The sequence below is a fragment of the Python bivittatus genome, unplaced genomic scaffold, assembly GCF_059951505.1.
Source record: "Python bivittatus isolate LINGU-HERP-01145 unplaced genomic scaffold, Pbiv_v1 ctg000690_np1212, whole genome shotgun sequence".
Classification (NCBI taxonomy): Eukaryota; Metazoa; Chordata; class Lepidosauria; order Squamata; family Pythonidae; genus Python; species Python bivittatus.
The window spans coordinates 19,497,985-19,514,491 of NW_028277096.1; the positions used below are offsets into that span (position 1 = coordinate 19,497,985).

General features: G+C 44.4%; 1 protein-coding gene and 1 long non-coding RNA gene across 3 annotated transcripts in view; one reads left to right on the forward strand and one right to left on the reverse strand.

Moving 5' to 3' along the window:
• The window catches only part of GGNBP2 (gametogenetin binding protein 2), a 47,477-nt gene extending 36,723 nt beyond the window's left edge, over positions 1-10,754 (reverse strand). Inside the window, exons 1-2 of one of the 2 annotated variants that reach the window (XM_007440275.4) lie at positions 10,608-10,754; positions 7,692-7,825 (exon numbers count right to left, since the gene is read on the reverse strand). In XM_007440275.4, coding sequence (XP_007440337.1) covers positions 7,692-7,784 — 93 coding nt within the window. In that variant the 5' untranslated portion in view covers positions 7,785-7,825; positions 10,608-10,754. Of the gene's footprint in view, positions 1-7,691; positions 7,832-10,607 lie in introns of those variants that run through there. The other variant, XM_007440277.4, reaches the window with a different exon arrangement.
• A 282-nt stretch (positions 10,755-11,036) lies between these two features.
• LOC112542203 (uncharacterized) lies at positions 11,037-16,050 on the forward strand. Its single transcript, XR_003086034.2, has 3 exons — positions 11,037-11,274; positions 11,896-12,092; positions 12,774-16,050. It is a non-coding gene; the product is annotated as an uncharacterized LOC112542203 (long non-coding RNA).
• Positions 16,051-16,507: the final 457 nt, after the last annotated feature.

The window sequence follows — 16,507 nt, forward strand, 5'->3', positions numbered from 1 at the left end:
TTTGAAGTTCCAACGGCGCTGAAAAAAGTGACTTATGACCAGTCCTTGCACTTGCGATCGTCGCAGCGTCCCCATGATTACGTGATCAAAATTCAGGCACTTGGCAACCAGCGTGTATTTACAACGCATCCTGGGGTAAGCAGAGTGGAACCATGACACAGAGAGAGGGCAAGATGTGGACCCTGGATGGCCATCTGTTTGGGTGCTTTAATTTGGGTTTCACTATGCAGGGGGCTAGCCTAGATAGCTTCAGTGGCACCTTCCTACATGAGGATTCTATGAAAACCCACAACAATTCTGGGCAGCAGTTAGCACCCAAGATTATCTTCTGCCCGCCTGGAAGAGGAGTGAGCAGACATTTCTTTGGAAACTCTGCCTTGGCTAAGAACATGGCTATGCGGGGAGAATGTGTAGCTCTTTTTTGCACAACTTTCAAACCTTCAAGACAGGCAGGTCAGGAAACAGACACTGGAAAGACTACTGGGACTCTACTGCACTGTTGTAGGGTATTATGACAGAATCTTGAAAACCCACCAGTTTCCCTCTGTCCTCTCTTATACCATGCAGAACTCTATTGTTGTAAGTTATAACAGAACCTTGAAAGCCTGCCAAAGTCTCCCTCTGACCCCTCTTACATCATGTGGAATCAAGTCAGTTATCCTTCTCAATCCTCTTTTCCCAGGACTGAGATGTTCTTTACTTTCTCTTATTGAACAAAAGATTCTTGCATTCCTTTATCCATGTTATGTCAGCATTCCTCTACTACAACATACTCTAACAACTCTGAGGATCTGTCTTGGGGGAAAAAGATTGTCATCTCCTTAGCAAGCATGGATATATTTGGCGAGAGTTCTTTTAAATGAGGACCACTTTACATATGCATAAGAAGAAATTAATTAAAAGTAATGCTCTACTGAATGAAGACCAAGGTCATACCAAGGTGGTTGAGATACTGACCAAGACAGCAACTCATCACCAAACCAGAGATGCCCTCGGTTCAATGAGTCCTCTTGTATGTGACCACATAATAAATATTTTATCTACAGCTAGCACCAGAGAGGCTGAGCATATAATATAAGCATACTTAGTGTTTTATTTTTCTACACCTCTCTTTCTTGGTCAGTCCTGGCCCCCAATCTCCCAACATGTCTTTAGCTACAAACATTAAGATGATAAACCATCACTACCTTAAAAACTAGTCCTGCACAGCACACCCCACTGAACCAGAAACTGAGAAAAAAATGAGTGGAAGCAAAATAAACCGAGTTTGATATACTCACTTTCTGAATCAAGGGGAATACTTGAACCAGCTTAATTAAAGGTAGACAATACAGATCTAGCCCAGCCATAGAAATGGAGAGACGTACTTTACAAAATTGCAACAAGCCAACGGAGAAAAATGGCCTGTTTGATAAAGTTAGCTTTTGTTACCTGCATGAAATCTCCTGGAGAATATACTGTACGTAGTGCACACAACTTGGGAAAATTATCCCTTCACAAAGCTAGCAAGAATAACGTAGGTCAGTGTTCCTCAAACTTGGCAATTTTAAGACATGTGGACTTCAACTGCCAGAATTCCCCATGCTGGCTGGGGAATTCTGGGAGTTGAAGTCCACATGTTTTAAAATTGCCAAGTTTGAGGAACACTGATGTAGGTGTTCCTTTGGCAGCATCCAGGCCAGGCCTCTTTATCCCAGGGGCATCTACAGGGAAGGGGTCCAAAAAGTCAAGATGGTGGCCACCACCATGCAATCTTAAGACCCTTTTCTATGTGCATTGTGATGCACATAAAAACAACACAACTTCACTTGCATGGTTGTGGTCACTATGTTGACATTTTGGACCCCCTCCCTTTCTCCTGTTATTTCTCCCTCTCCATTCAGCAGGGTGCCTTGATTTTTGAGCAATGTCTGCCCTGCTGTTTTCACCTGGCTCATTGTAGATTTCCCCAGAACATCTAACTGCTAAGAAGCACGCTGGTCAAGTGCCCGCTCCCAAGTGACCCTTGCCCCCAATTCCAAATCCCTGAAGCTGATTTCCCAAAGCTGGAGTTGTTCTTTGTGATAAGAGCAAAGGTCTTGGAGGAAGGCTACCTCCTACTTCTTTAGTACAAAGCAAAGACCTTTGATCTAATCCAACATTCTTTGGCCTTTTATCACAAGCGAGGGCGCCGTCTCCCTGCAAGCCTCTTCTGGTCCTCTGAACGACTCTCCAGGACTAGGAAAACTACGCAGAAGCTGCATTCAAATCATACAGTACATCTGATTAAGCCTGATTAATAAAAATAACTGCTCTGTTCAGACAGGCTGGGTTTGCAGAAAAATGCTGAGTCGTAAAAAAAATAGCCATGGTTAACATTGACCTAGATTACCAGGTTGTGTCAATACAGTCTCCAGGCTGATCTGGTTAAGGGTATTATATACCCTATGGTTTTATGTAATGACATGGTTCACACAACATACTAAGTCAGTAACTGCTGAATGAAAAATAATTCGGTCCCACTTGAGCGGAGACTAATGTATGTCACTAGGAAGCGGGAAGGATGCCTCCTCAGTCAAAGATACATCACAAATGGACACTGAATTATGGCTACTCTCGCGTAATGTATCTACACCCAAAGCCACACATCAGGAAACACCCCACGCAGAGACCCACACAACAGGACAGCAACAACATACCCAAATCTCACTGGCACTCAAAGAACGTGAAAAAATTGGCCAGTCAGAAAAGAAAAAGAGACAGTGCTACACAATAGTTATAGCAGAGAGGGGCAACTTACAGCTTACTTACTTCTACCTGACGGGGATCAACCCTTGGAGCCTTCTTAGACTGAACTGCCCCAACAACAAAACATTCCAGTGCCTCTAAAAAATAATGGAAGTGGAAACTCCAAGCAAACTGTACATCAAAACAAAAATGAAAAAGGATAACCAATGACGTGCCTCTTGTGGCATATTGAGGCCATTTTTTTTAAACTGCAGTCCCCAGCAGAAAGGATTAGGCAAGGACTGAGCAGACTTGGGTCCGAATCTCTATATCGCCACCCATCGTATTTTTCAGCCCAGCTGATGTCACAGAGTTATTGTGAAGGTAACCTGCAGAGGAAATAATTCTATGTACCACCTTGAGGTCCTGGAGAATAATTATAATTAAAACAGGTTGGCGTGGATGGACGAATAAGACCAACCAGGAATGTAACTGCCTTCTCCGGTCCTGAGTAGAGTTATGTAGCTGGCCCTTTCAGAGATTCATAAAATCTTAAAGAGTTGGAAAACTTCCCCTGAGGTCATGTAGCCCTACCCCCGTACAGTGCAGGAAACCAAATTAAAGCATCCCTCACAGGTGGCTGTCCATCCTCTGCTTGAACACCTCCAGTAAAGGAGAAGCCACCACCTTGCTAAGTCATTGGTTCTACCTTCAAACGGCATTCTTCCACCTTTTCAGAGCTAATTCCAGTTCTGCTATGAGATAATGATCAGAAGTTATATTTAAATGTAACCTAGCTACAGATCCAACAGTGACCTTTATGGAGCAAAAGCGCCTTTTTTAATGCCTTGTGCTCCACCTTTCTGAAGTACAGGACTTTCAGTATCAGTCCCCTTGAAGCGCAGAACTGCTTAGCTCAGCTCAGCTGAGAAGTGGCAGACAGGGAGCTTCCTTGCACAATCAGATGCTCGTTAGCAACTATAAAATGCTTCAGAGATACTGCTGGGGTAAGACAGGGCCTGCTTTTTCAAGGCAGCCGGGGCTGGTGTGCAATCTTGCACAATGATGCAGGCACCATCAGAACCCCTACTTTTTCATTAAACAGCCAAAATCTCACTCAATCTTGGCAAATCTTGCCCATGAGATCTCCTCCTTGACATTGAAATGCTGGAAGGTCTGAGCCATTCTGATCTGGTTCTTACATTGGGAAAGTGTCGCTGGTGCAATAGCATCCATGAATATTGTGTTTCTACTCCCCATGCATGAAAAGAAAGGTGTGGCTTCCTTGCTAATAGGGACAAGCCAGGAACACTCATGGGGATTTTCAAGGCATCTGAACTGCCTTCACCAAAAGTTTTCATAAGTTTGGCCCCCAGCTCCAAGTTTCCTTTGGGTAGACCTGAAGAGGCCTCAAAGGATTCATCCATGGCCTTGTTGTTGATTACATTTCCCCTCGATGATGGTGATCGAGACTATTTTGACAAAAGGCAGATTAGTGTGGTGTACTGGTGAAGATGCTGGACTAGGCACAGGGAAACCCAGGTTCTAGCCTCAGATTCTAGTCACTCAGACATGGAAGCTTCCTGGGGGACTCTGGGTCAGCCCCTCTCTCTCAGCCCATGAACCAGTGTGGTCTGATGGTGAAGATGCTGCACTAGAAGTGGAGAGACCCAGACTCTAGTCCTCCCCCAGCCACAGAAGCACCATGGGTGACTTTGGGCCAGTCCTTCCCTCTCAACCCCAGAGCCAGACTAGGGCAGCGTAATGGTATGTGGAAAGACCTTGGGAGATGGAACAAAGAGATGCTGCCTAGGGAACAGCCAGATAAGAGACAGCATAGCCTGCAACTGGATAACGGGCGGAGCAAGAGGCTCAGAAGGGACCCTCCCTCGTTTCTCGGGCTGTAAAGGAGATGGCGGGAGCTTTGTACTTTCCGACTTGCAGGTTCTGTTAATGTAGCTTTACAATAAAGTAGGATTAGCTCATCTGGTTGTGTTTCCTGTCTGGTCTATCTAGTAAGGCTGACGGGTTGTGACAAGATGCTGGACTAAGAATGGGGAGGCCCAGGTTCACGTCTCCCCTCAGCCACAGAAGTCCCCTAGGTGTCTCTGGGCCAGCTGCTCTTTCTCAATCCAGCCTACCTCACCAGGTTGCTGACATGGGGAAAAACTGGAGGCGTGAATGCTACGTATGCCACCCTGTAAGAGAAGAGCTGGGACAGAAGTCAAACAAAAACTGAGCAGACCAGTAAGACCCTGTTATTGTGGTTCATGGTTTTCCTAACGTGCCGCTGGTGCAGTCTAAGACTTTTTCCTTTAACGTGTACCAGTTAAAGCACTGTCTTTTGCGAAACACCACCCGAGGCTAATGCCGGCAATTGTCACCCTCATCGCAAAACTGCACTCTCAACAGACACACCCTACGCCTTAGAAAGCACCACTACGGTTATTAAAATAAAAGCTCTGCAAGCGCTTTCAGCTGCACAATAAGGAAAGTTCATTAAGTGATTCAGACGAGACCAAAGCCATTTTCGAGTGGTCTGTGTTTAAAAAAAAAAAATTGAGAACTACTCTTTTCTAGGTTTAGGCAGCCAACTCATTTAATTCCTATTAATAAGTTTGGGAAATTATAATCCAAAGTATACTGGGTCTCCACCTTAGGCAACACTGAAGGACCACGGTTCAGCATGTAGCCAAATTGTACTTGGAGATATTAGGTATTGAACCTGGAACCTTCTCCAGGCAAATCACCCATCGGGGGAGATGGGCAGCCTACAAATTTAATAAATAAATAAATATAAATAAATAAATCAGGAGCTGTATGGTTGAGCTATAATATTCCCCTCTGGGCCACCTGGCTTAGATACTGAACTCCCCCCTTCCTTATTATCATCATCATCAAACCCACACCTGGAAACAGTTGCTCACCTGGGGCGAACAAGCAGTACCTCCAGGCAACCAGAACAGCTGGCAACCTTTTCCAGGCAGCGGGGACTGGCCTGCGATCTTGCCCAATGACAAAGGCACGAAAAGAATCTCTGCCTTTTGAATGAAACAGCCAATACCTTATGCAAAATAACTTTTGGTAATGTCAAAGAATAGAGGTCCTGCCCCCCTCACCAATCTTGCTCGGTGCACGTCATCAGCTAGTCCCCAGCGGTGCGCCAGATCGTTTGGTTTAGCGTGCCGATGTTCCATTCGCCAAAATAAAACAGGGATTACTTCAAGAGTGAAGCGCAGCTGTGCCATCTTCAAACTGAAGCGCGGGAAAGCAGCGCTGCTTGGACTGGGTTCCTGAAGTAAAGTGCACCCTCAAGGGTGCTTACTCAGAAGTAAGCCCTGCTGGGCTTCATGGATTCTCTCCCTGCCTCAGCACTGCAACCTTCCATATCACATTCCTGACACATAACTAGAACATGAATAATAGACAAGCAAGCCCTTCGGACAAAATACACACTGAACTGGAGGCCCCCCACAATCCAGGCCAGTGATCCAAAAAGGCCTCTCATGGGAAGCTGGAGGCAAAGGAAGAACCCTTTTCCCCAAAGTCAAACCTCCATGGCTGGTTTTCCCCAAGCTGGCACTCTCCAAACCAACAGGTCACTATTCCATTACCCTGTGTAGCAGATGGAAGCTGTACCCCGAGAAAAACACCAAGGCGTATACACAACAGGAGAGTTGGGGCTTTCTTGTTCTACCCATTAAAGCACTGATTTATCTCAACTGCTAGGCCCTCCTTCCACCAGCCTATCCAATGGTCTTATCCCCAAGCAGGGGTTGGATAAGCTATCCAAAAATACAAAGCAAGCAGCTTAGGATGGAGTTGAAAGCTGTGGATCAGGGCCTGGGTAAAAGGAGTAAAAGAGAGTAAAAGGAAATACAGTCCTCTGTTTAAGATTAAGCTGTCCTCCTTAAGGGGGGGGGGGAAGGAAAGAAGGTTAAAAGATTGGAAGAGTATTAAATGAGTGGAGAAAGTTAAAAAAACCCACAAGTCAAATTCTGAAATATGGGTAGTCCCTGGGTTAAGAACACCTAGTTTAAGGACGACCCATAGTTAAGAACAGAGTCTGTTGTAGCAAAATTTGAGTTAAATACACAAGGGTTCAAGTTCATTACACAATGGAACTTATACAGTTTTATACAATAATATTGTTCTGGCTCTCACACCAATTCGACTTAAGGACAGACCTTGGGAATGGAACTCAGTCTTAAACTGGGGACTACCCGTATTAATTTTGGGGATGTCACCTTCAAAGTCAAAAAGAAATTTCTCTATGATGTCAGAGTCTGGCATTTGGTTCCACTGGGAATTTGGATCTTCCGTGCCCCAACCTATATCCTGTGAAATTAAACAGACTTGCTGGGCTACTGTGCAAGTGAATAATATAGGCAAGATATATCATGCAACACTTCCAAAAGCCATGCCTTCTATACGTGTAAAATAAAAAAAAATTAAAACGCACACCATAAAAGCAAAGGGTGCAAAACTGGACAGGTGTAAAGTGACTAAAGTTTACCAGGACCGATTTGGGACAAGGACCGCTGACTACAACAGGGAATTAAATTGAAAACATACAAGTCAGCAATCTCCCCCCCCCCATGGTCCCATGCGTGCGTCTTTTTCCCCCCTGCAAAGCCGCACGAGGCCCCCGACTTGCAATAGACACCCAGGTTCCAAAATGGCTTCGACTCTTTTCGGCTTAGGCCTCCCGGGTGAGTGCGTCTGTTTGTCCATGTGTGTGCGTTCATGTGTCTCAGAGACGTGGATAAGGGGAAAAGGCACATTACGGGCCGTTCAAGGCAACAGACCGTACCAATTACTGCACGGGGAGGACTCCGAGGCGGGGCCGGAGGCCTTTCCAGACTCTGCTCAGAGCCCTGGAAGGAGGGGGGGCGGCTTGCCTAGAGATTGCAAAACACCCGTTTTGGTATGTTGCAACTGCTCCGTGCACAAGCGCAGAGTTGAGCTGCCCAGGACTCACTTACCGTAAGGGTGTCATCGATGTAGAGGGGGATCTGCAGCCTCTCGAACAGAAACTCTTCCTCGCTGTCTCTGCAAACTGCTACCAGCCGCGCCATCTCTGTTGCCGTTGCTCTGTTTCTTCCTCCCAGCCTCTAGCCTGAAAACAGCCAAACCCAGGGCAAGTAAATACAAGCTTGGGTTCCTCTGACACACTTTCACCAGCAGAGGGGAAAGCACTCGGATTACCCAGGCAAAAGATTCGACACAAGGAGGAGGCAGAGAAGGGAGGAGGGGGGACACCTGATCTTTCTATTTTAGATGCTCCTCAATGTTCACGGAGAAGGCTTTTTTTTTTTTTTTAAAGTGGAGCCAGAATAGGAACTGGTTTGACGACTTCCTACCCAGGTTTTAGAAAGCCCGTGATTCTGCCTCCACGATTTAGAAGCAGAGAACCATCACCTGCGCCAGGAGTTGTGGCATGTCTGAAAGCTAATGCATGCTTCTTCACTTGGAAAGCTTTTCCAAGGAGGAAGGGGTTTAAAAAAGCTCCTGTTTGGGTGTTGGCTCTGTTTGCACAACCCAAATTAATCCAAAATTAAGTTTGGATTAATGAACGATCAACCAACCCTCCTGCCTGGGTTGAAAAGCAAACTGAGCACAAGCTAGTTCACGACGCTTGGTTCAGTTGTGCTGTTTGAATCCAGCCACCGAGAACTAGATTTTAGGAAAAGAGAAAAGTAGCAGCAGCATTTTTATACAGTTTTTATACAACGTTTTTCCACACGTGCAGTGCTCCCTGAATCACAGCGGCAACCAAAACACAACTAAGAAAAACATTGAGCAGTTAAAAACTCAAGTGAGTTTGATGCTGTTGTGCTGGTGTTCAGCACAGCAGGACAGGGGATTTTCCACTGAATGACAAGATGGTTGGGTTCACGCAACACACACACAATCAGGCCCATTAAAGACGCTGCATATACAACAGCCTAAGCTTTTCAGTGTTCAGTGTGATTGAGGGGAGGGGGCTGGCTTAGTATAGTGTACGAACTCAGCTGGTGCAGTGTGCAAATCCAGAAAATGGTTCAGTTCAGTAACCAAGTGAAATATATGGCTGCCACCATTGAGAGCAACCTTCAAGCACACACGTATAAGCAGCAACGTCCTTCCAAGGGGGAGCACCTAAATTTCAAGGCTGTTTTAAAATCTCAGCACAAGAATTCATAGCAAAAGTCTCAACTCCAGGCCCTACCACAAAGGATAATGAAGAACTGAAGACTTGAATCACCATTCATGACATTCTAAAGAACATGTATGCTCTTATCTTCTTTAAGTACTCACAAAAAAATTATAATTCTCCTTACCAGAATCATCAAGTTTTAAGTTCACTGATTCTCTCTCCCTTTTCCTATTTCTACCCATCTGAAAGAAATAAATCTATCTCACCACATAAGTAATGCAGTCTCACACACACACAAAAAAGTTTTTCAACCAGGGTAATACATTTTATTCAAAGACATAAGCTTTTGTGAACTGCCACTCACTTCATCACTCTGAGCATCTGATAAAGCGAGCTGCAGCTCACAAAAGTTTATGCCTTTGAATAAAATGGTTTAGCCAGGAAAGGTGCTACCAGACACCTCCTGATTTTTTGGTCACTAACCCAGCTCCTACAATGCATTTTCACAACTGTCCCATAAACCCTTATCTACACTCAGGGCCTACCACCTATCGATAATGTATAGGCAAACCTTTCGCACACCTAGAGCTACATTATGAGAGCCAGTTTGGTCTAGTGGTTCAGGCACCAAGCTAGAAACTGGGAGTCTGTGAGTTCTAGTCCAGCCTTAGGCGCAAAGCCAGCTGGGTGATCTTGGGCCAGTCCCTCTCTCTTAGCCCTAGGAAGGAGGCAATGGCAAACCACTTCTGAAAACTTGCCAAGAAAACTGCAGGGACTGGTCCAGGCAGTCACCAGGAGTCAACATGACTCAAAGGCACACACACAAAAAGAGCTACATTATATAATATGTAAGCATCACAATTTGTGCCATGGTTGATTTCACCTGACTGAAGAGCACACATCAGTTGGGTTCACACAACAGGCTAAGCCAAAACCACCCCACCCCACAACCCCAATTTACTGCTTAGCACGTCTGCTAACTCCAACTCATGGCAAACTAGGTGACAGAGGGGAGGGCCACTTTTTCTAGGAAAAATAGCTCTTGTAGTGTGTGGAGATATAAGTGGACACCAAATAAAGACACTAAGCTCCCTGCTAGAGTGGAAGACTCTGAATTACAGCAGGGCACAAAAGCCAAGCCTAAAACAGCTTTAAAGCCACCCATGGGAAACGTGTTCTGTTTTCTAGAACTGAGCAGCCAGGAATTGCAGGATCCACACTGGCTGATGCAGGCAGGCCAGCTGGCAGCATATTTTAGCAACTAAAATCAAGGGCTTTGCCAGCAATTATCTGTAAGCTTCACCTGTACACCTACACACTCAGCCAATACGCCTAAGGGGGCAAAAAATAAGCATGTTTCAAAGCAGAGAAAAAGCCCTTGTAATTAGCAGCCTACTTACACTTTCAAAAGAGGGAGGAGGCTTTCCTTAATTAGGGGCTAATCCACTCTCCCCACTTCCCCTTTTGACTTTTCCACCTTCTCTGTCTCTTTGCATCCCCTTGGATGCAGTTTTGCAGAGGAGGCTCCCCCAGGCGACCCTGAAATAAGGGGGGAAGGGAAAAATTGCTTTTTTTCCCTCCTCCAGGGAGGGGGAGCATTCTTTTTGCTTTTCCAGCAAGGCAGCAGGTGAGAAGGAGAAAACCCCCAGGACATAAATGCATGTGGAAGAAAAAAAATAAATCAAGCGATAGGTAGGTCAAAGCGTAACCTTCCCTCCAGCCCCCCCATGCTCTGTCAGGCTCCACCTATATTTAAATTTACCTTCCTTCCCCCCAGCCCGCCTCTCCTATTGGCTGAAGCGACTGAGCTGCAGAAGGAGAGACTGCCACACCTCGAAGCGCCGAAACGGGAGATTTTTTGGCCTCTCTCTCTTCCCTTCCCCTCCCTCCCCTTTCAGGAGGGCAGCATGAAGCCTCCTCGTCCGGCTTTGACTCCGCCCCTCCTCCTCCCCCTCTCCTCTCCTCTCGCGAGAGACGGAGAAGGTAGCCCTCCCGCCTTCCCCACCCACCACCCCTGACCAACCGCTCGCCGGGCTCCGCCTCCTGGCCTCCCAAACCCCGCCCTCTTTCGACCCCGGCGACTAACTGCTCTTTCAGGGCGTGCCTCGGCTCAGGCTGTCACCTCTGCCCAAGCTCCGCCCTCCTCTTTATGTAAATGACCCTTGCGCGGCTCGCCCCTCCCTCTGCTTCCCTTCGCTCTTTCCGCCACGGGCTGAAATCGAAGGAAGGAAGGAGGCAGAGCGTTTCCTTTATATAGATAGGCCGGAAAGAGGGTCCGGCTTGCGGCTTTCTGCGCATGCGTGAGAAGGAACGCTGACGTAAACTAGAACTCACAAACCCATTCCCCGCCTTTCTTTCTTTGGGGACTGTCACAAATAGCCCTTGCCGCCGCCGCGGCGAATGGAGCGCTGAGATTCTGCGCATGCTCAGTAAGTCGTTTCTTCCGCCTCGAGAAATAGTTCGCGCGGGAGAGAAGAAGCGCGCCTCCTCTGGCGCCGATCTTGCGCTCGCCCTGAGGCGGGAGTTAATTCCTATTGATCTGAACGGGCTTACTTCGGAGTAAAGAGGGGCAAGACTGCGCTCTTGGCCGCCTTCCTGAAGAAAAGCCCGTTTAAATAGGGGTTGGTCATTACACTTCGTTGGCCCCTTATACCTAAAAAGTAAATTACTTATGAGGTGACCTTGCCCCCCAAAAACTTATCAAAATTTAAAAGAAGGTGCAGCGTATGCCCACTTTCCCAAAATATTTTTTTCTTCCTAGCGTTTTCCCACGGGTGCAGGGTCTGTTTGTTTGTTTGTTTTTTGCTCAACCAAATGTTAATCCATTGGTTATCGATATTTGCAAGAAGGTGCAATGTGTACCTGCTTCCCCCTAAAATATACCTTATCAATATTTAAAAGAGGGTGTAGTGTATGCCCACTTTCCCCCCTCAGGCGTGTGTTCATATGATACAGGTTCCTCCCTTAAACATAATAGGGACTGGAAAATTCATTGTTAAGCAGGGCAGTTGTTAAGTGAGTTGTGCTTTATTTTATGACCTTTTTTGCAGTGGTCATTAAGTGAATTACCATGGACATTAAGCAAATCACACAGTAGTTAACTGAATCACGCGGTTCCCCATTGATATTGCTTGCTGGAAGCCGGCTGGTAAGGTCACAAATGGCGATTACGTGACCCCGGGGTGCTACACCTGGTTGCCGAGTGCCCAGATCATGATCATGTGACCACGGGGTTGCTGCGATGGTTGTAAGTATCAGGACCAGTTGTAAGTCCCTTTGTTCAGCATTGCTGTAACTTCAAACAGTCACTAAACAATTGATTGTTAAGTGAGGACTACCTGTATGCTACCCTGTGTTTATGCCACCTCATTTGTTGGGTTCCCACAACATGCCGAACCACAACTTAACCGTAAAGGCTGAGTCACCACAATCTAGGAAAATGGTGTTCAGTGTGTCAAGAAAATATGGCCATTTTGTCCATTTTCTCCTCACAACAACTTTGTAAAGTAATAGGTTCACAATATTTGCACATTAAACTGGGAATTGTGGAAAATATCCTCCAAGGCCATGATCTGAGGTGATTTTTAAAGGAGACTAGGTACCTTCATAAGGGAGCGGGACTGTCAATGGCTGGATGGCGTCATCATCATCATCATCATCATCCTGCCTTTTTTATATATAACTGAAAGTGGCAAACATACCTATATTCCTGCCTCCTATTTTCCCAACAACAAACCTGTGAGGTGGGTTGGGCTGAGAGAGTGACTGGCCCAAAGTCACCCCTGAAACATAGGCATCTTGCCTTAAATACCAGTTACTGCCAGGAAACAACTGGAAGAAAGTAATTTCTCTTGTCAGTATTTGTGAACTCAGCTGTGCTTGTGGAGACTGGATTAAATTAATTTTACACTCTGTTCTCTTCCATTAGGTAAAGATGGTCTTCAAGTCAAGCTGATGACTGCATCCATGTAGCTTTCTTGGCAATATTGAGGAACTGCCTTCTTCCAGAATGTTTTTTTTTTAATTTTCTAGTCTAGCTTACAGCCCTGGGATTTCCTGATGGCCTCCCATCCAAATATTAATCCAACCTGACTCTGCTTAGTTTCCAGACCCAGACAAAGGCAGCCAGGTGCTAGCTCCTATTGGGAAATTTACTTCCTGGTTGTACAGGTAGTCCTCACTTAACGACCATTCATTTAGTGACTGTTCAAAGTTACAACAGTGCTGAAAAAAGTGACTTAACCATTCCTTGCACTTACGACGGTCACAGCATCCTGCGGTCATGTGATCACCATTTGAGACCTTCCTGGGGGGCTTCCAACAAGCAAAGTTAATGGGGGAAGTCAGATTTGCTTAATGATCACATTATTTGCTTAACCACAGTGATTCACTTAATGACCATGGCAAAAAAAGGTCATAAAATCAGGTGTGACTCACTTAATGACTGCATCACTTAGCAACAGAAGTTTGACCCAACTGTGGTCATAAGTCGAGGACTACCTGTATTGTCTACAAGATTGCTCCTGAAGAAAATAACACAATGGCAACCCAACTCTATTCCATGTACCAAGCACAACTGAAGTGAAAACTGAGTCTTTTTTCCACATTGGTGATGGGACAGCTTCCTCCACCATACCTGAAGGTAGCAGGCTAGCTGAGAGATATAAGGAAAGCTATCCCACTATCTCTTCTTGCCATTTGCCAGTATCTGTTGTCTGAAGCAACTGCCTCCCTCTGCGTAAGAGTTGGACCGAACCACTTTATATCCCCCCTCTTTTCCTCAAAGGCATTCAAGTTGGTGGCCATTGGAAGACCAACTGATTTCAAGCAAGCATATGGAACCTGCAAATATTAAAGAGCAACATAACAGATTTATCAACCTTGTGCATTTATATCACGTATTTCTTATTTTGACTATTTGAGCTGAATTTTGAAGATATTGATGGGAAAATGTGCATACACATATACAAACTGAAAAGAGAATTTACTCCTTATATGCATGATGCATAAGATATAAACTGTTGTGTTAATAAACTACTGTCAACTTTTTGGGATGAATAGCAATACAGAAAACTTCTAAAAATGATCGAATGTGAATCCTTTGGTAGTGTATTAAAAACAAAAAAATAGTGTAATTTTATTTTTCATGGAGGAAGATTTCTCTAGATCAGAAATCCAGGATACCAACTGTGTATTCTGTATAGCTTTTTGTAGGAGACCATTCTGATCCTCTGTCCATGCAAAAAAAGAATAGTTGCTATGACTCTGATCTATCCCTGATGAAGAGTAAAACCACTTTCTTGGGCTCCCATCTCCTTACACATTGGGAAAGCCTAGTGAAGAGTGAGTCCTGCTGTGTGTATTGGATTGATAGCATTGGGGCACTCCTGTTAAGGCACCTCTAACGTGGTGGAGATGCATAATGCCAAATCTGGGAATTTTTCTGTCAACTCAAGAAACAGCATAGTCATATAGCAGCAACATATCCATTCCATGCAGGTGCCAAGCACAAGATAAACCCTCCACACTAGAACTCAGTGACTCAAGAGTCTGAAGTCAAAGATAGGACGTCTCTTCTGCAATCCAAGCTCATACTAGCAGTGAATTGGGTACCAACACTCAGGTAAAACTGATGAGATTAACCATTTTCCTCAATTTGGAAGGAGAGGAGATCTCATGATCTCCATCCATATTAATGCCAGATTGGTCCATATTATTATGGACCAATCTGGCATTAAGCAACTCCAGTGATAGGGCTGAGAGCAAGCTAACAAATCCTGACTACTAGCCAATATCATAGCTTCTACCCTACTCTTTTTTGCTGTTCCATTTGTCACTCCAGGAGTTATGGGGTAACTCCCTTGCCAGGCTCTTTCATCTAACATTTTAAAAGGTTTTGTAATAAATAAGTGGGAAGTGGCACATTACAACGTGAAGCTTAATTTTATTTCGAAAAGAAAAATGGCCAGTGGCTGCAGCCCAGTATTACTTGAAAATTCTTTCACCTGTCTTACAAGTGTGTGTTTGTTTGTGTGGGGGGGGGGGGCGGGGGGGAATACAGGCAATAAATGGTGAAAGCAGTCTTGCAATGCTGCAATGAAAGCTCCTTTGTATGTGCATTGTAACACTGCATGCATGTAGAACAGAATAGAATAGGAATAGAACAGAACAGAACAGAATAATGCACTTGGTGTATAGCGTATAGTGGAATGACAATAAAGTTATTCTATTCTGTTCTGTTCTATGTATGAAAAGAACTGACCTTATGATGTGACCTTGTTTTTGTCATTTTGACAAAAGCCTCCAATCCTTCAGGGCCCCTTCTTTCTAGTTAAAATTAGACACCGAAGGGTAGGAAACTGCACATATTTTTCAGACATGGAATCTGAGGATAGTGTGTCAGAGACTGGTGCACATACGCGGCTTCTCCGAATGAGTTCTGTGTATCAGCAGATATCAGTATCTACAAAAAGGAAGCTTGCTTTATTCAGAAATGCGTTTTATAGCAGAGGCATAAAAAAAAAAAATCTTAGCTAGCTCAGACTGCAGTCTAGGAACATAGTTCCATCATGCACAGATGTACACCGAGATACTTCAAGAGATCCAATCCCCTAAAGAAATCTTAGGAGCTACCACATTATACAAAATTGCAAGACTGAATCTGTTCAAAACTATGGTTTTGAACAATGAACTAAAAACTATGGTTTTCCTGGATATCTCCTTCAGCCAGAAATGATTATGGACCTAATTGTGGACAATATCAGTAAAGTCAATTGTTAAGTCTCGTCCATTCGGTGTCAAATGGCTCACTTTATTGCATGGCTTGGAAAGTGGCATGTTATTGCAGAATGACTTTTGTTGGCCATGGTTCCACTGCAAAACTACTCATAGTTGAGGTGGTGACCTCAGAAACAAAAGCTCTATTTTCTGTATATCAGAACATTGGTTGATCTTTCTTTCCCTAATCAATGGTAAAGCTAATGTAAGTGATGGTTGATCCATTTCCAGAATCCCAAGTAGAACGGCAGTCTCCAATTTTTATACTTTTATTGCAATCCACCTTCCATTTTCTCTTTTGAGGGTCCAGGGCTTGCTACTCATCAAGAAGCAATGCAGCTCTATGGTCTTCCAATAACTAATCAAAAATATTACGTCATATTTAGAAAAACGTATGGTTTTTTTTGTAACAACTGACACAATGTCATTTGTAAAAAGTTGATTTTACAACATTAGCTTTGTTTTGCTTTTTCTGCACCTAAGGTTACAATGCAAATGTTTGTCTATATTGCTACAGATAGATTTGATTCTTGGCACTGCATGTTTTATTTTGAAAACATGAATTATATTGCTGCATGGATTTTTATTTAAATATATTTTAAATTAAATCTGTAAGAGCAGCTCTGACCTGCATATATTTATATATGCCATAGTATTAGCAAATGCTAACTGCTTATCAGCATAATATACTGTGACAGGGCTTATCCTCTGCAGTAACACATAAAATGGCATTTTGGTTTTGGCTCAAAAGCTAATTATAGCTTATTTAATAAATATTAAGAAAGCCAGGACTTCATGTAAGGTACAAAACCAGCCTAAATTTATGTATTATTATCAGGCCTGGGGGTCTTTGAGAACTGGAGACATTCTTAGATGACTCCACTG